The 19,175-nt window shown below is 46.1% G+C and overlaps 1 protein-coding gene across 1 annotated transcript in view; it reads left to right on the top strand.

Moving 5' to 3' along the window:
- Positions 1-18,922, top strand: part of LOC147455581 (uncharacterized) — a 55,201-nt gene extending 36,279 nt beyond the window's left edge. Inside the window, exons 2-3 of the mRNA XM_086515285.1 lie at positions 18,235-18,403; positions 18,524-18,922. Coding sequence (XP_086371411.1) covers positions 18,235-18,379 — 145 coding nt within the window. The 3' untranslated portion in view covers positions 18,380-18,403; positions 18,524-18,922. The remainder of the gene's footprint in view (positions 1-18,234; positions 18,404-18,523) is intronic.
- The last annotated feature ends 253 nt before the right edge of the window (positions 18,923-19,175 follow it).

Raw genomic sequence — 19,175 nt, 5'->3', positions numbered from 1 at the left:
ATGCATATCCTCTGGTTGCACACAGCATGATCATCAGAATTCCCTTCAAAATCCATTAGATTCAGTTAGGAGAATTTTCCAGTGCATTTAGCCTATTTTTGGTATTTTTTACTTTCCAACAAAAGTAGGTAGGGCAATTTTGCTAAGTTAATATATAAGCAAACCCAAGTTAGCACTCAATGGTAGAAGAGGCAGCAGGAGCTTCCCGCTCAACAGGCAACTTCTCAGCAGAACCACAGAACCCCCCAACCTTGGCACTACCTTCTCCAGTAACTAGCGTTTTTGGTTCCAGCAGTGCCTCTCCAAGATCTGGCGTTTTCAGCATTGCCTTGATCGCCATCACCACCAGCATCCTAGCGTTTGCAGATTCCTCCCATCGCCAGCACCTCCAATTGCTAGCGTTTTCCATTTCAGCCCATCAGCGTTTTTTGGACTCCATCAAGCCTAGCGTTTTTGCTAAGGACACATGCCAGACCAGCGTTTTCATTTTCAGCCTTAGCGATAGCAGAGCAGCAGTGTTTTTCAGCAGTATCCATAGCAGCAGATTCATCCCTAGTTGGATGCGGAAGATCCCCCATTTTCAGCCATAAAAACGCAGCGAAAACAGAGATTTTCAGCCACCGAAACAGCCCCAAAATTCAACAGTTAGAAGACCACAGATTTCAGCCCTAAAGTCGTCGTCATCACCGTCATCGTCATCGGCATAGTCCCAGATTGCATCAGTCTCATGCATTCCATTTGTACCAGATTGTGCAATCATAAGTAGAGCACTCTCGCCGACGAGAGTGGGGCCTTCGGAGGAGGGTTTTACAACGTCTCTGGTGTCGTATCTCTCTTCTCTCTCTATCTCTCAGTCTCATACACTTGCACGCACAGTGTCCATTCACTTTGTTTGTGATCATAGCATTCTCTCATTAAGAACGGAAGGCTCTCCCTTCCATAAGAACAAAAGGAACCTTGAGCACAGTTCGGAGCTCTCATCTTGAGCAAAGCGCAAACAATCATTCCGCTGCACCTTACAGTTCCAGAAGTGTCAAGAGGGTTCGTCTGATTCTTGCAAGAATCATCACCAGAATCCATGTGTGTCGTGGAAAAGGGATCGGATTTCCCGGTAGAAGAGAAATCGGTTGAGCTTTAATACCACTGTAACAGACTTGGGCACCCCAAGTCGAGAATCTGGCACGACACACAAGAGAATCACTTAAAAATACTTCACACTTAAATCACAATTCAATTGAGTCGACCCGGCCCGGTGTAGTTCCGTGCCCAAAGAGATTAGCGCCAAAGACTGTGCCCCTTTTGGTGTTTATTTTTATATTAATGCTTGAGCAAAGTTACAATGCCCGCGGGTCCTCTCTGCTTAAGGCTCGTTAGCACAACTTCGCCAGAGAGTGGCCCTTGGGTCTAATTTAAAGGCCCTTGGGTCTAATTTAAAGCAATTACATGAAGATCTTCAAACTCAAAAGCTTCAAGGCCCAAAAGCTGGCAGAATGAAACGCGGAATTTTCGTATTGTCCGTACAACCCCCTAAAACACGGAGCGTTCGTATGCCATGCCACGTCAGCAAGCGTAATTTGCGGCACATCCGTACAGTTGGGGGCTCCACACAATTCTTTCTCTTTATTTATCGAGTGTCCCTAGGGCCCCATCGGATGGGACCCTATAAGTTGAAACAACCCTATAAGTTGGAACCCCTATAAGTTGTTCTGGAACAACTAATAACTTCTGGTCTTGTTATTAGGTCATGCCACGTCATAATTTTGTGACAATTGTGGCACTTTGTCGACACCTTTTGCCTCTGTCCACATGCCACACACATGGATTTTCACATCAAATAACCTTCCTTGAGAGAATACCTTGCAAATATCTCCCCACACTGTACCTTGTCAAAGATTTGGAAAATCTGTATTTGTAGCGAACTGCCCGAGCATCTCTTCAAAATTTTGATGGTACGTCATCACAATTTGTGGTAGACAAAGCCTGGAAGTCATCTTTCAGTCTCTTTAAGTATTGTGGAGGCAAGAAGCCCGAGCTAAGTTTGAGAGGCAAGTTCTTCATTGGCTGCTTTATGGGCGTTTGGATTTTGTTTTGTTCACTCATCATTTTAGGTGATTGTGCGATGCATCGAGGTTGTGAGAACATCATTATTTTAGACTTTTTCACAACAGTAACATACAAATTGAATCGATGCAACCGTGAATAAAATGACAATCGCTTTTTCACAAACAATAACATATAAATTGAATCGATGCAACCGTGAATAAAATGACAATCGCATCCATCTTACCATCATACTTACTGAACTCGATCTTCTCGAGAATCGATTCGTTGGTGCTATGTATAACTTTTGTAGCCTCCATGATGGTCTTGGTAAGCCTCTGATAATCCGGCTTGGTGGGTATTGGATCGGATCGATAAGCTAGAGTGAAGATGAGATCATGCATGATCTCTCGCTCTTGCTTCTTAGCCTCAGCCTCATGCTCTCTTCTACGACCCTTGGCCTCAACGGCTAATCACCGCTCTTCACACTCGACCGCCTCCCATGCTCTTGTTGTTGAACCTCCTCTTGTCACATCATCGTGTCCATCATCATTCGCATCATGGAATCCTTGGGAGTGGGTGCTGCTGTTGGAGGTGTTACTGAAGAAGCCGGAGGGGAAGTTAAGATGATCCATTGGTGGAGAGTGCTTGCCTTCTTGATATTCAAAGTATTCCATATCGTTTCGAGTCTTGACCATGCAAGGATTCCTTCCCTTGTGCAAAAGGAGTGTTGTAGACTTATCTCCGGGGCAGCTTTTCTACCCCCTCGTCGATGCACCACACATGAAACACCAGATAATTGTTTGCTTTTTCCGACACTCTAGGCACACGATCTCCTGGCACGATGGCGGGCGTGCAACTCCAAAAGTTGCAAGAGTGCCCCAAAACAGTGCAAAACAAAACCTGAAACACAAAAGAGAGAAAAGGATTTTGGGGGATTAGAGGATCAATGCGAAGACAAGCTCTGATAGCAATTTTAGATGCAGTGGAATTGAGAGATAGGCAGAATCAAGCAGTCACATTTTCATATGCTTTGTTCTTTCCTTGCATTAATGAATGTGACTTTGTGTTATTAATGGTTACTTTTAGATACTTACGAGAGAGAGGAGGAGATGCAGTGATAGGATATTAACCAACCCTCTCAAGGGCCCCTCACACCATTACGGATGTGATATTTGCTTTAGATTGCGTAAATGAAATGTGCATAGTTGTAATACTTCTGTGCAAGACTCTGCTCGACTCGATGGATGATGTGGCCGCGATAACTCTTCGAAATGAAGCACCTTTGGGGCTGATTCAATGCACCAATGGAATCCGGCTCGATGTGCGTTGTGGATGGCCATCGAGGGGTAGATCTGGGGCTGATTTGCACACCTGATGTGAAAGGATTCAAGGGTTGAATGCTTTCTGTAAAAACGTAAATCTGAGATGCAAAAGTGCAGCAGGTCTCGTGCTCAATGCAACGCTGAATTCTCCGCAGATGAGTGTCACAAACCAGTGACGTGGCATAGCCTTTTTGGGGCAGGAGAAACACACACACCCCCGGCTGGCTGTGGCTGCAGGCTGAAGTGCTGAAATGCTGACGTGGCAGCAGCGTACGACCCCCCGCAATTTGCGGCAGATTGTACGGAAGTGCTGATGTGGCAGTAGCGTACGGAAAAAGGCAGCTTTTGCGCAAATCCTATGCTGAGAAGCTTTTTGGAGTTGCTTTAATTAAGCAAGGCTTGGGTGAGGAATAGCTTTATTTTTATGAAGTTTTTGATTTTCAGCTTTTGGGGCTTTGCTTTTGGCATCCCTTGTGAACCTTTATAAGTGTGGGCAGGGCTCCCGCTCTACAGAGCATCTGGACACAGAGTCTGAGAATGAGACCCTCCCACTCCCTTGTACTTTGAGCACATATTTAATTCAAAAAGAAATACCGAAAGGGGCGCCAGTCTTTGGGGCCAAAATCTCTAGGCACGGAACTCCGCCAGGCCGTGTCGAATCAATTGTGTACTGTGAATTGTTTTGAAGTGAATCTCTGCTGGGTTGCGGTAGCATCTTGACTTGGAGTGTCCAAGTTTGTTACAGTGGTATCAGAGCACAGCCGATTTCTCTTCTACTGGGAAATCCAATCCTTTTTACGTGGCACTTATGGATTGAAGCAAAGGATAGTCGACTTCCTCTGCATCTGGGGATGCGTGAAGAGATCTCGAAGAAGATTCTCACGAGGAGTATGGCCCGCCTTGGTCTACTCAGGCGGAGGTCAAAGAGATGAAGCGTCGACAATTGGTTGACGATACGACAAAGATGATGATCAACATTGCGAAGGATCCCAAATTTGCAAAATTTTTGACTCAAACATCCTTCGACGAAGTGCACTCTCAGTGGCAGAAGGCCACAGAACCACCCCTCAAACCGGCACACAAGAAACCTCCTACTCCAAGGATGTTTACAGAGCAAAAATTAGAAGAGGTGGTTGATACACGGAGTACCCAGCTTTTTGACGCAACCAACAAAGCCAAAAAGCACGACAAAAAGAAGAAGAAAGGAACTGACTTCCCGGGTTATTTGGGTCGTCAATCTGCTTTTGCCTCGGCAAGAAAACAAAAGAAGCGTGTCAGATTTGAAGGAGTATCCAGTTCTTCTTCTTCTTCTTCTTCTTCTTCTTCTTCTTCTGACAGTTCTTCTAGCTCTTCTGACTCGAGCGAAGAAGACAGAAAAGGGAAAAAGCGAAGCAAAAAGCAAAGCTTTGGAAAGGGCAAGAAAAAGGCAAAGAAGCCTAAGTTTCGCCCAGTTTCTGACAGTTCTACAGAGGACTCGTCTTCAGATAGTTCGGACTCCGATGATCAGAGATTCTATGCAAAGAAGAAGAATTTCTATAATGCCAACCAGTATGACTTTCTGGAGGATAAAAGCAAGAAAGTTCGAGAATTTAAAGAAGGTGGAGAGTTAATTAAATTTGACACTTTTTCTGGATTCCGAGATGCTTCGAGGGCTTTGGCCTTTATACAGCAATTTGACATAGCTTTCTCTGGAGGGCATTACTCAAAGCACTCCAAGATTCGGAGGGCTACCTCTTACTTCAAGGGAAATGCTCGAACATGGTGGTTCACTCTTCTATTGAACAAGAAAGCGCCTGTTAAATGGCTGAAATTTAAAAGGCTTTTTATTTCTTCTTGGTTGACTCGGAAGTATGAACGTGTCATACGAACTGCTTGGAACCATCTTCAGATGACCAAGAAAGATATCTTGGACGCATATTGCAAGAGATTTTTTGGAGCTCTTTTCTACCTGCTTCTTCATTTAAGAAGATCTCGTTTAAACAACAGATTGAGCGGTTTACCTTGGGACTTCCTACGGAGATCCGAGATCATTGCTTAGAGCAAAAGTCAGATTCTATTCAAGAGCTGATGAGTCATGCGAAACGGGGCTTTGCCATTCACTCAGGCAGTTTGATTTACCCCACATATGAGATCATGACGCAGAAAACAGAACAGACTTCTAAAAATGAAAGTAGAAAGAAGAAGAGCCCCCAAGCTCAAAAAGATAAGGATACACGACCCCGGCTCACTCCTCGGGAAAGAGCCAACTATATCAAAGAGGGGAAGTGTTTTGGATGCGGGGAACAAGGACACATCTCTACGAAGTGCCCTAATAAGACACAGAAAGAACAAGACGAAGATAGGTCAGAGAGTTCAAAAGCAGCTGAGGAACGTGGACGGAAAGGCAAGATGAAAGCAGCATTGGTTCCAAATTGCATGGGTACTGACCCTAGCACGATTGATGAGAGTACAAAACTTTGTCGAGCTTGGGGCAAAGTGAAAGATTAAGAAGCCCTGATTTTCTTTGATGGAGGAGCCAAGGCCAACTTCATTTCACCTGAATTGGCGTCGCGGCTCGAGATTACACCCGATCGGATGGAGCCACAAGCAAAGGCAGTTCTAGCGGCACCCGGCACGGACGTAGCCATTACATCTGTCATTGGCAAACTTCGATTGCATTGTCAGGGGTATTTGGGGCACGAGGACTTCTACATAATGCCCTTGGAAGGTTGTGATGTCCTCCTGGGAGTCCCTTGGTACCACAAGAACAACGCCGTGGTTGAATATCGAGCAAAGAAAGCGACTTTGACTACAGAAAAGGGCCGAACCAGTGTACTTGATGTAAAACTTAAGGGCGAGTTTGTCCCTATTGTATCGGCTTTGGCCGTTTCAAAATTAATGCAATCTAGTCTGTTTGTTTACTTGATCTTTTTGAAAGAGTTGAATGATGAACGTAGGACAAACATGTTGGAACTTGATAAAGAACGCCAATATTTTCTCCACACTCATGCCGATTGCTTTTTTGAGGGCCAGCCAGGCGAGTTGCCACCAGCTCGTCCTGAGGATCATACCATTGATCTTATACATGGAAGCACACCACCGAACCGGCCACCTTACCGTGTGAGCCGAGCTCAGAATGAAGAAATTATTAACCAAGTGAAAGACCTCTTGGAAAAGGGTCTTATCCAGCGGAGTACTTCACCTTACTGCTCTCCGGTGTTGTTGGTTTTGAAGAAAGACGGATCTTGGAGAATGTGCATGGCTCTCAACAAAATCACCATCAAGAACAGATTTCCGATTCCTAGGATCGATGATATTCTAGACCGACTACAGGGATTCTCTTGTTTCAGCAGGATCGATTTGAAGAGCGGATATCATCAGATCCAAATCGCGCCGTGAGATGTCTACAAGACAGCTTTTCGGACGACTTTTGGTTTATTTGAGTTTTTGGTGATGCCTTTTGGCCTAACCAATGCTCCAACGACATTTAACCGAATGATGGACATGATTTTTTGAGAGTACAGACTATTTGTTGGTACTTTCTTTGATGACATTATTGTCTTCTCCAAGGATGAGGCACAACATAGAGAACATCTGCTACAAGTCTTTCAGGCATTACGAGATCACAATTTGGTGAATAATGCAAAGAAAAATAAATTTTTCCTACCACAAACAGTCTCTCTAAGTGATCCGACTTGACTGTTTTCTTCACTGGAATGGAATGAGCTTGCTTGCTAAATTTGTCAATAACAGAACATATACTATCGTGTCCACTTTGTGTTCTCGGAAGATAAAAAATGAAATCCATTGCAATACTTTCCCAGGGGCGGGTGAGTATGGGTAAAAGATGTAACAATCCTTGTGCTTTATGCTTGTCAAACTTGACCTTTTGGCATACCAAGCAACAGCGTACAAAATAGTCCACGTCCTTTTTGAGTCTCGGCCAAAAGAAGTATCTCTCCACACCTTTCAAGGTGGGTAGCAATGCTGCGGTGACTGTAAAAGGTGGACAGTGGCATTCGGTTAAAACCTTTTCCCTCAACGGCTGTGTAACGCACAACATCGTTTTTCTCATCAAGTAGCAATCCCAAATGGAATATCCCGCTACTACCTCCCCATTCTGTATTCGACCGAATATATCTGCAAAATCTGGATCTGTGACGTACTGATTGACCATGTCCTCCAAGCTTCTATGCTGTATCACGAAAATAGCTAGAACCAACGGCTCCGAGACAAAGCATCTGCCACCAAGTTCTTTTGTCCCTGCACATGGACAATCTGGAAGTGAAACTGTGACAAGATGTTCGCCCACCGCATCTGCTTTTCCAATAGCTGCTTCTGTGACAAGAAGTAGCGTAAACTCTGATGGTTTGTGAAGACAGTAAAATCTGCTCCGAGTAGGTAATGTCGCCACTGAGTAAGAGCATGGATAACCGCCAAAAGCTCTTTCTCATAGATCTGTGCTCTCAATTCCGGCCTTGAGAACAATCGGCTCTCGTAGGCAATGACATGGCCTTCTTGCATTAAGACCGCACCCAGACTACGACCACAAGCATCACAATATACTTTGAATGACTTCTGCAAATCCGGCAAAGTCAAAACTGGTCTTGTAGTCAATTTCTCTTTCAATGTCTGAAAGGCAGGCACCTCTATGGGTCCCCACGAGAAAGGGACTCCTTTATGTGTCAAGATATGCAAAGGGAAAGCAACCTCTGCAAACTTTCTAATGAACCGCCGGTAGTAAGAACGTAAGCCTAAGAAGCTTCTAACTTCATGGACATTCTTCAGATCGGGCCAATCACGGATAGTCTCTATCTTGGCCAGGTCCATTTGCACTCCTGTTGCTGAGACAATGTATCCCAAAAGAATCTTCATATTACATGGCATGCCTGAGACGATTGTTTCCGACAGAGACCCCAGATTCACGAGTTTGTTTCGGAAGGCTATTTGGGAGAACATTGGTACGCGATTGCAGTTCTCGTCATCATTCCACCCGCAGACTGACGGGCAATCAGAGATTGCTAATTCAAAGGTACTAGATTTATTGAAGTATTACATTCGGATCAGAAGACTCAATGGGAAAAGTATTTACCTTTTGTGGAATTTGCCTACAATAACCATAGCAGCTACGCTACAGGACGGGACGTTTAATACGCGGTGTACAATACGCGTACTAGACGTATTTTTGAGAATCAAAATAAAATACGTCAACTTTTTAGATATGATACTTAAATAAGAACAAATGAAGCGGTTAATGGACCTCCTCAATGACTCGTCAATATTTAACCATAGCATACATAAACAAGCACCATGAAGCTCTAAAACACAATTGATCAACTAGAAAAAGACATACGTTTTGAGCAAAAAAACGTTAGAATAGAAAACTTTATGAGACATATTGTACGTTTCAATACGGGACGTCATGTGTTGTAAATAAAATACGCGTATACACTCTTCGACGGGGAAGGCGCCATTTGAGATTATTGAAGGTGCTACCAAGGTTCCACCCTTCCTAAGCACGAAAGATAAGAGATAAGATTTTTGAAGCCGACGAGTACACGCGGGACTTGGACACGGCTTTTGCCAAGGTTCGGGAGGCTTTGCAGAAATCTCAAGAAAGACACAAAAAGGAAGCAGATCGACATCGTCGCAATTTGAAACTAAAGGAGAACGATTGGGTGCTTACGTTTTGAGAAGGCACGCCTGAGAAAGAAAAAAGGAAAGAAGCGGCTTTTTTCAAAGCTTAGCATGAGATACTATGGACCTTTCCAGATTTCCGAAAAGATAAATGATGTCTCTTTTCAACCGTAGCTGCTTGGTACTTGGAGGATTCACAATGCTTTTCATGTGAGTCTCTTGAAGCCTTTTAAAGGCAATGTGCCCAATGATGGGGAGCCTGATGAGCAACCCGAAGTGGAGGAAAACGAGGAGATACTCGTTCCAAAACAGATTTTGGCACCTAAAGACAGAAAGGTAAAAGGTAAAATGATAAGGCACTTCTTGGTTAAATTCAAGAACTATCCTGCATTGGATGCGAAGTGGATGGAGCAGGACCTGGCAAATACTCCTCAGATTGTGAACCTTTACCTTGAAGCCTTTGGTTTAGCATAGTCTATTCCAAAATTGAACCCCGAACTCAGCTAGGCAGAATTTGGTGCAATGGGTATGCACGAGAGGGGAGTCGCTCCGCTCCTTTGTCAACAGATCTGATGTCTCTTTTGAGTTTCAGGGATATTGTGAGTTGACAGTATTCTGTTGTATGACTTTATGAACTGGAATTCCCGATAATATGATACTGATTTGTTCTTGACTTGTATAAGTGCAGGAACTGATAGACGAAATGACTGTAGCATTTTGGTCTGAAAGATCTCGATAGACGTGATTGCACTAAGGATTAGTTAATCGGGCATCTATGAGGTTCTGAGTGGATCTAGATGCGATTGCTAAATACGTTGCCGATTAATCATGGTCTGAGATCCGAATGAAATTTTTGAATGTGATTTGTCATGTGATGTCAAGTGATGTCTTGTGACGTGATTGTCGATTGGTACTTGTGCTAGATGTGTATTCCTAGTGCGTTGGTACTAAAAGTCAGTGTCTGTTAAGACAGTTTATGGCCTCTATTTGTTTTGCAGGTGTAATCGACGGCGATTACAATGCTTTCAAGAGGGGGTATGTCACAAACTGGTGACATGGCATAGCCTTTTTGGGGCAAGAGAAACACACACACACCCCGGCTGGCTGTGGCTGCAGGTTGAAGCGTTGAAATGCTGACGTGGCAGCATACGGACCCTTGCAATTTGCGGCAGATTGTACGGACGTGCTGACGTGGCAACAACGTACGGGAAAAGGCAGCTTTTGCGCAAATCCTACGTTGAGAAGCTTTTTGGAGTTGCTTTAATTAAGCAAGGCTTGGGAGAGGAATAGCTTTATTTTTATGAAGTTTTTGATTTTCAGCTTTTGGGGCTTTGCTTTTGGCATCCCTTGTAAACCTTTATAAGTGTGGGCAGGGCTCCCACTCTAGAGAGCATTTGGACGTAGAGTCTGAGAGTGAGACCCTCCCACTCTACAGGGCATCTGGACGCAGAGTCTGAGAGTGAGACCCTCCCACTCCCTTGTACTTTGAGCACAGATTTAATTCAAAAAGAAATATTGAAAGGGGCGCCAGTCTTTGGGGCCAATATCTCTAGGCACGGAACTCCGCCGGGCCGTGTCGAATCGATTGTAAACTGTGAACTGTTTTGAAGTGAAACTCTGCTGTGTTGCGATAGAATCTTGACTTGCAGTGTCCAAGTTTGTTACAATGAGGGACCGAATGATAGGTGCAAAAGCTCTCCTTCAAGGGCCGATGGAAGCGCTACAGAGAGGGAGAGGAATGGCTGCAATCGATGGCTCCAAACGGTAGAGAGGGAAGCAGCAGGCTGAAAACGCTGAGGCTGATAGGGGCGACCAGCCCTTAGCAAAAACGCTAGGCCACTGGGGGGAGGGTGATCACTTGCAAAAAATGCTAGGAGTTGCTATTGCTAGAGTGTCACGGGACAAGAACCACGTGCCAACGGAAAAGAACAGACTGAACACTTTTAGCAATTCAAATAACATTGAGCTGAGAGAGAGAGAGAGAAAGAAAGAAAAAAAGCTTTATTAACGTCTTCGAAAGGCCGAACTCGACCTATGAGACAATATCATATACATGTGTTGATGCTCTAGGCATCGGAAAATAAAAAAAGGTACAAACTGAAATGAGCCTATACTATGCAAAAGGGTGTGGTAGGGTGGTGCATGTGGTGTACAATGTATAGTGTGGGTCCTCGTGTCGAGGTGTGCTCACGCATCATCAGGCTCAACTAGGGGCTGCAAGGTGATACCACCATGAGATGATAGGGAGGGTATCTAAAAACAAGCAACATATGTAGGGTAGAGAATGTGGTACATCGGTGGTGGCCTGCTCAGGTATCTTTGGAATGCTGGATCCCCTGGTGCTGGTACATGACTTTGCTCTAGATACTGATGGTGTAGAGCTAGTATCCTCGAGATCTCCCTCTGGTGACACCCATGTGTCCTGTATCCTGGGAGCCTTGGTCTCCGACGTGCCCTCTGAGACTCTGCCTGCAGAAGGGTAAGCCCTCTACTCTGTGTAGGTAGTGTGGGGGGGTCTGGCCCTGCTCGTCGGAAAAACTGTGTGATGGTAGTCTGTGTCTTGCTATACCGACTCTGGCGTGGCTGTAACAACTGCTCTCGAACCTCTAAAGCCGCAACCAGGAACTGGCCAAACCTCCTCTGCTCTCGGCCTATCATATGTTGCTGTAATGAGTCTCCAATGCCATATCTCAGATCTCTCTCTCTCAGCTCTGTATATGGTGGGCATCTCATGACAAAATGCTCCTCACTCTCCACCTCCGTCTGGCAGATCCGGCATGTACTCTCCTCTCGTGGTATGCCTCTGGCTCTGCCACTCTCAATCTCTAGCTGATGTGATGACACTCGTAGCTGGCCAATGCTGACCCGAAGTCGGTGTGGCATGTACTCCTGCATGTATAATGGAATCTCAATGAATCCGTGCTCTGAGAACCTCAGAAAATGCTCATAGTAATATAGCATTTTAGGAGGTAGGGTGTCTGTGGGCCTGCGCCATGTCCTCTGAATATATGTATGCCATATCTCCTGTCTGATGACCCTATTCCGCTCAGAGCGTGAGAGGGAATAGGTCGGGGCTTGGGTGTCATACTCGAGTGGTGGTAGTCTATCGATATCAAAACCGTGCTGAGCTAGCCAATCTCTTGTCTGGGCATACCATGAGCTAGTGTCCCCTGCCTGTGCCATCTCTCTAGATGCAATGAAGGCTCTATGAGAGATCCTATTTGGATCCATATCTTTGAATCTGTGAAGAAGAAGGCAAACAGTCTGAAAGAGTGCCTCTACCAACATCGGTGGTGCAGCCAGCTCAGCTCTAATAATGTCGTGTGGAACTAATGGCTTGCTGCAAATCATCCTGGAGATCATAATAATCTGTGGCCTCTCTATCTGTGTCCATACTGAGTCTGCCAGTCCCGGTCCCCAAATGGCCGAGGCATACATGAGTGCAGGTGTGACCAGTGTGTCAAAGAGCCACCCCTTCGTCCGGGGCTCCTGGAAGTGGGCCTGGTGGCACTGTCTCTCCATCAGAGCTAGTGATGTGTATCCTCTGGTAAGTCTATCTCTGGCTGCCTGTGTCATGGAGAAGGTCCCTGATGCTGCGGTGAATGTAACCCCTAGATATACATATGAGCCTGTCACCTCTATATCCCCTCCAGCTACTGTAAATCTACTCTGTCGGCGAATCTGAGCCGATGTATGAAATATGAGAACCTTGGTCTTGCCAAGGTTCACCGTGAGTCCTCTCTGTGAGCAGAAATCATCCAGGGCCTGCAAATGTAGTTGTAGTCCCTCTGCCGTCTCTGACATCAGGACAATATCATCTGCATATAAGAGTATGTGTACAGTAGTCCCTGCAATATCCACACCCTCTCCACCCCTGTGCAAGATGAAGTCTACAATCTCGTCAATGTATAGACCAAAGAGTGTAGGTGATAGGGGGCAACCTTGTTTCATACCAATGGTGCTCACAAGGGTGTCAGATAATCCACCCGGGCATCTCACTCTGCCAGATACATGCTCATACAATGCATAGATCCCCCATGCCATCTCCTCTCCAATCCCAAGCGCAGCCAGACGTCTGAAAAGTCTCTCTCTAGGTACTGTGTCAAATGCTTTGCGGAAGTCCACGAGCAGCAATATAATCTCCTCTTTTTACGACGGGTAAGTGTCTGCATCTTGCGCTGAGCCTGGCGATGTGTAATCTCGCCTCTGATCTCCAGTATACGTAGGTGTCTGTGTAGATCTCGACATTCGTCGTCGTACCACCTGTTTTGTGGCATAGTGCCAGTGCGTGGAGGGTGTGTGTGTATGCGATGTGGGAAACTTTGAGTGGCTGACTCGTGTAAGATGGATGTAATGTGTGTGGTGAGTGTGTCCAGAGGTGCTGTGGGGTCTAAGTGTATAAGGTGCTCATGCAGGTGATGTATATAAACAGGAGTGAGCTCATGAGTGAAAGAAATGGTAGTGTAAGTGTGAGGGGGGGAGGCGGGGGGGTCAGCAAGCTGTGTAGCAAAAAGGGAGAATGTAAGATAAGTATGATCCGCCCCTATCGGTGTGCGTGCAACGCTGAAGGAGTGTATAAGCTCTGCTGTCTGGGTAGAGCCCAACAAATAGTCCACTGTGCTCTCTCCGCCACTGTGTGGGAAGCAAGTGAATCCCCCAGAATCTGGCCACCTCGCCATCCCGTTATAAATAACGAGATGGTGCCTGTTGCCAAGCTCAAGAAGGTGTCTGCCATATCCAGTGCCATATCCAGTGTTGTCCTGTCCCCCATCTGCAGACACTCTACTCACCCCCATGTCCTCTGCATCAAGTGCCCTCATGATCTCCGGCTGCTCCATATCATAGATCTCACACTGTCGGCTCTGTGTCCTCCCGTTGAAGTCCCCCATGAGGAGGACTTCCCCGAGTGATGTGTAGTGAGAAATGTCCTCCGACAGTCGAGAGCAGGGGTCCTGGATAGCATATCGTGATCCATGTGGTGAAAAGTAGCATATGGCAATGTATAGCCCTCTCTCGTGGGTGAGCTCTAGCCGTACCCACATATAGCATGCCTCCTCGTCTCTACTCATCACCTATATCCGGTTGTGTAAGCTCTGTCTGAATAGTATGGCCACCCCTCCTGACCCCCGAGCTGTACTCTGTCTGGTGATGGTCCTGTAAGTCGACTCCCACTGGAATCCTGTGACTACATGTAGTCCTCTCTCTGGGCTCTCATGTGTCTCCGTAAAACATACAAAGTCATGCTCACTGATGATCTCCTCTAGGCGCTCCGGATGTGTCCATATAGAACCATTGCAGTTCTAGACTGCCCCTCTGAGTGGTGTCTCCTGTGCTAGTGTATGTGTCTCATAGGTCCCGAATCCCTATGAGATTGGCCGGCCGTCGATGAAGATTCTACCATCTCGAAAGAAGGCCTTTTTACCTTCTTTCCGTGCCTGAAGGACCCTGGGCATGCATGATTTCCTGTGCTTGATCTGCATCCTAGTGAGGTCCTCGTCCATAAAGATATGGCCGCCCTGGAGGCCTCGTAAGAGCACCCTTTTGCGAAAAAAGGTGGTGCGGTCCTCATCTCCTCGTAACTGCATGATCAACGGGCGAGCTCGAGTGGTGTCACGGCCAGCTCGCCATGCCTTTGTAAAAGGCATAGTCTCTTTGTAGCCTAGTTGGCTACAAAGCCCTCGTGCATCCTCCTCTGCTGAAGGTCCCTCTTTAAGGCCAGTGATCCAAACATTGTGTTTCCTCATATGGCGCAATCGCTCCTCCTCGAGAGTAAGCTGAACCCTCAAGTGCTCTCCCATGTGAACCTCCTCACATACCTCCTCCTTGATATTCTTTTTAACTACTTCCACCCATCCCGATTGTTTGGCCTCCATTTCTGTCTGGATCTCTTCTTTGATGTCTGCTTTCCATTTATTTTTGATCTCTACTTCTATGTCTTCGAAGCTCGAGATTTCCCCCTCTTCCCTGGAGATCCGGAGGTGGTTGATGCTTTGTTGTATACGGTGTATCTCCGTGTTGGAGGTGTCACGAAGTTCTTCGAATGCTTTCTTCCAGGCCTCCTTTTCTTCTGTGAGGCCTCTGATGTTATCCTCCATCTGCTTCATCTTTTCCGTCATCCTCCTTACTTCGGTGTTCAGTGCCTTGTCCGCATCTTTCTTTGCCTGTGTGATAGCTCTGGCTATCATGTCCTCCACTTCTTTCCTGTCAAGAGGTGCCATGGTCGAGCTCGAGGAGGCGAGGCTGAGCACACGGGAAGCCTAGTGTTTACAGCCCATCCCCTTGAATGTTGAGCTACTAATGGATATGAGGGTGGCCTGGGCTGCCCGTCTCTGGGGCTGCTGTGATGGTGGAGCTGCAGCACAATGCAGCACACAAGGCGAGAGGTGTGCAGGGGCGAGAGGTGGGCTGAAGGCGAGGGGTGGGCTGGAGGCGAGTGGTGCGCTGCTGAGGAGGCGAGTGGTATGAATGGTGCAGGCTGGGCGATGGCTGGCGGGAGGTGCTGTGCGGGCAGGCAGGGTGGTGGGCAGGGTGGCAGGAGGTGCTGCGCGAGCAGGAGAGAGAGAGAGAGAGAGAGAGAGAGAGAGAGAGAGAGAGAGAGAGAGAGAGAGATCAGTTTTATTGTGTTGAGAGATACACAAGAGCAAGTCATCGCGTTGCATGAGACAAGGGAGAAGGCAAGCTTTCCATTAAAGCAGTGATCACCTGCACCCACTACTCACCCCACACACTGTAAAGCACAATGAGAGAGAGAGAGAGAGAGAGAGAGAGAGTGTGTGTGCACGACACACGAGGCGGGGAGCGGCGGAGTTCCACCCTGATAGAGCACTGGCGTCAAACCTTGGCGCCCCTTTCGGTAGTTCTTTATATTGCTTGAACTCAATACAACGTCGGTACTCCATACTCTGCACCTCACACGGAGCATGCTAGAGAATGAGCCCTTGGCTCATATTTTAAGGCCCTTGGCCATGAAAAGCAGTTACATGAAAAGCTTTCAAACTCAAAAGCATCTGGTTCCAAAACTGGCGCTAAAAGCTGCCCAGCGTAAATCACAAAAATCCATACAGGCTGCCCCGTCATCATCTTCTGCGCGTGTCTGTGGGTCCTGCTGTACTCTAATGTCTTTAGGTTACTTGTACTCCATTGGAGGGGGTCCCGCAAGTTGGTAAACTTCTTCTGCTGCTTCTTCTAGGGTTTAGGCTCCTCAGCCGGCATCTGCTGGTTGGCTCCGTTCTTCAGTGGCTTGACACGCCAGCAGTTTGTGACAGAGTGCCCTGGAAACTGAGGTGAAATGAGGGAGGGAAGATAGGGAATAGTGACCTTGAGTTTTGGTGCCAACGGCCATCTAGTAAGTGAAGTGCGTGCAATGCACACACCGAGTTTCTTGCAGTGTTCTTGCTGTATCTCACTAACCGGTGATGCATTTGACCTGAGGATTGGACTGAGACATTCCTCTAGACCTAATCTACATACTCATCTTACCAGATGCCCACTGAAGCACAATAGCTTGTACAAATTATTTATGCAAGAGGGTTCCCAAACTTGGAAACCTAATCTACTGGACTCGTCCGGACATGCGGATCTTGCAAACATGTTCACAAAATTGCACGTACTAAATTCCCTAGGCTCTAAGACACTGCTATGTACAGGATTGGCTTTGGAAGTTGATGTAGCATGTCCATGTGGCACAAAGAGCCATCTGCATGTGGCTATACGAAAAGGGTTTAAAGCCATCAATATTACCTTTCTTTTGGTTTCATCAACTCGGGGATAGGGTGGTTGGAGAGATAACAATGGAGAGGACGAGGGAACCACAGCCCATGGGTAAGCAAAAAACTTTCTTGGATATCAACGAAAGGATTTGGGTTAATCCTCTATTTAACCAACACTCGATGACTCGAAAACTCAGAACTCGAAGATCAAGACTCACAAGAAAGAGCCTTCAGAGATTGAGAACTTGGATGAACTGACTGATTGAACTTGTTAGACAGGACTCCAAAGAGGAGATGACACATGAGATTAGTCATGCCCCTCATGTATGGACTCGTCCTTTGGGTGAATAGGTGCAAGACCCTCTCCCAGATATGACTGATCCATTCCCTCTCTCCATCTATGTATATAGCAGAAATTTCAACTCCAATCCAAAGGACTCCGAGTCCAGCTCTAAAACAGCCTTTCCCCACTGGCCCACAATCCTTATATGAGGCTTGCTGACCAAAGAAGCCTTAAGATAGTCTCTAAGCTTCCCCGTTCGACAGCCTACAACCAACGGCCTATAATCAACCACCTCACAAACCAAATAGCAAGCCTCCAATGAAGTCATTGAATCATGGATTATATGAAGAGTGTCTGGAGAGAATCTGTCGCAATCAGCTGAGGACCGAGGTCCCAGAATTCATAAAACTGCCAAGGAGACACGACTTTGGCAAGTTACTGGATGGGGCCCATAGACTATGCCCTTCTATGCCTCAGGATTGCCACCAGCTGATGTCTTCTCAACAGAAAACCCTTGAAGAATCAAACAGTCTGAAAGCTTTCTGCTGCAACACAAAAGGAGAAGATGCTGTGCTATGAAAATGATCAACACCATGCGAATGTCATCGCTGCGAGGGGGGGGCGGGGACAACGAGGGTTGGCCAGTGGGGAATGCAGAGAGACAAGCAAGCAGCAGAGGAGGGCGCCGACAGGTGGGGAGTGGGGTCAAGGCCGCTGTGGGGACTGCATGCACTAGGGCTGAATGGAGGCAGAGCTTGCACAGCTCCTTTGCTCCCATCTTTCTGTCTCTCTAATATTCAGGTCTATCATTTCCACACAGATGGATTTCAATAGCAGATTCATCTCTCTTCAGATCTCCATGTTAAAGGTCAAGCCTCGGGGAACATTAGGATTGTGATTGTGTGGTTGCTAGATGTTTTCTATTCTCTTTCTACTGCCCAACATTTAGACCTTAGCTATCAAGAGAGTTTCTGCATAGAGGGACCGGTGACTTAGTAAGCAAGGCTCTCAATAAAGGTGTCTTTGATCAAGGATGGCAACTCAAAACAATTCTTGAAATTGATGTAGGTAAGTCATCATAGTCATCATATGAGGATTGACAGTGTGCCACAGAAGAATAAGGTCAAGCTTGACCATATTTTCTGTTCTTAGGATGCTATTGCTATTTCATATTGCCAAAAGTTGATTGTTACTTGTCGATGCTTCACAGTTTGAAATGTTTCCAGTACGAATGTTGAACCTAGTGACCGTTTGGGTGCAGGTTTGATGATGCAATAACGGCACAAAAGAGGTTGATTGTGATAATTAAACAGAACATGAAGGACAACATACAAACTCCATTTCATCTAGATGCAGCTGAGGAGACTTTACATGAAATGATGCAACAAGTAAATCAAACGCGATAACTTCGATGTCGAATTGTTCTCAAGGCAAGTGATTTAGCTTTGTGAAGTAATGTGTAGAGATTAGGATGCTGCTGTGAGGTTCTTTCATGTGCTCGTAGACAGGATCATTACCAGCTGACACTGAGTGTTTTTTCTATGTTTTAGCATGTTTCTTTGGAGTCTGCTCAAAAATATGTCGACGACTTTCAGGGTGGTCATCTAACTGCAGACAAAGCTCAGCAGTTACAACCATCCACCCATTGTCCTTTAGAAGAACGTTACAATAACGTAAGGTGGAGAGATGGATTTGATCAAGCCTTCAATGCTTCCTTTGATTGTTATGCTTGATATTGTATGAAGTTCAAAAGGTCATTATTATGTTCATTCTACCAGAATTTTGTGATAGAGCCTGTCAATAGACCAATGGTGTTGTAGAAGGCAGTTTTTGCTCCGCTTTGCCATCATATTATGGTGTTATAATCGCTGTCCCTTGATGTAGATAAGATAGGTTATAATATTACATTGTACAACATTGTTCTTGTGTATATATATGTGAATTTACAACCGGACTTGTTATACACCACACCCACAACGGGTTATACCGTGGGAGCAACTCCCCCAATGGAGAAGTTGGTAGCTCCCATAATACCCTCAACTGAGCGAGCTGTGCTCTTTGGGTGCATTAGTGGATCGTAACTTTGACTGTTTCCGCACGTGCTTTAAATGATAAGGGTTCTGGCTTTGATAAGGCATATGCTAAACATGAAGTGGGAAGAAACAATTTTCCTTACAAGCAATCCAAGGTAGGAATCATGTA

This window comes from Adiantum capillus-veneris, chromosome 6, assembly GCF_014529385.1.
Source record: "Adiantum capillus-veneris isolate H3 chromosome 6, ASM1452938v2, whole genome shotgun sequence".
Taxonomy (NCBI): Eukaryota; Viridiplantae; Streptophyta; class Polypodiopsida; order Polypodiales; family Pteridaceae; genus Adiantum; species Adiantum capillus-veneris.
Note: the sequence above shows the minus strand (reverse complement) of the source record. Positions and strands in the feature narration are given on the sequence as shown.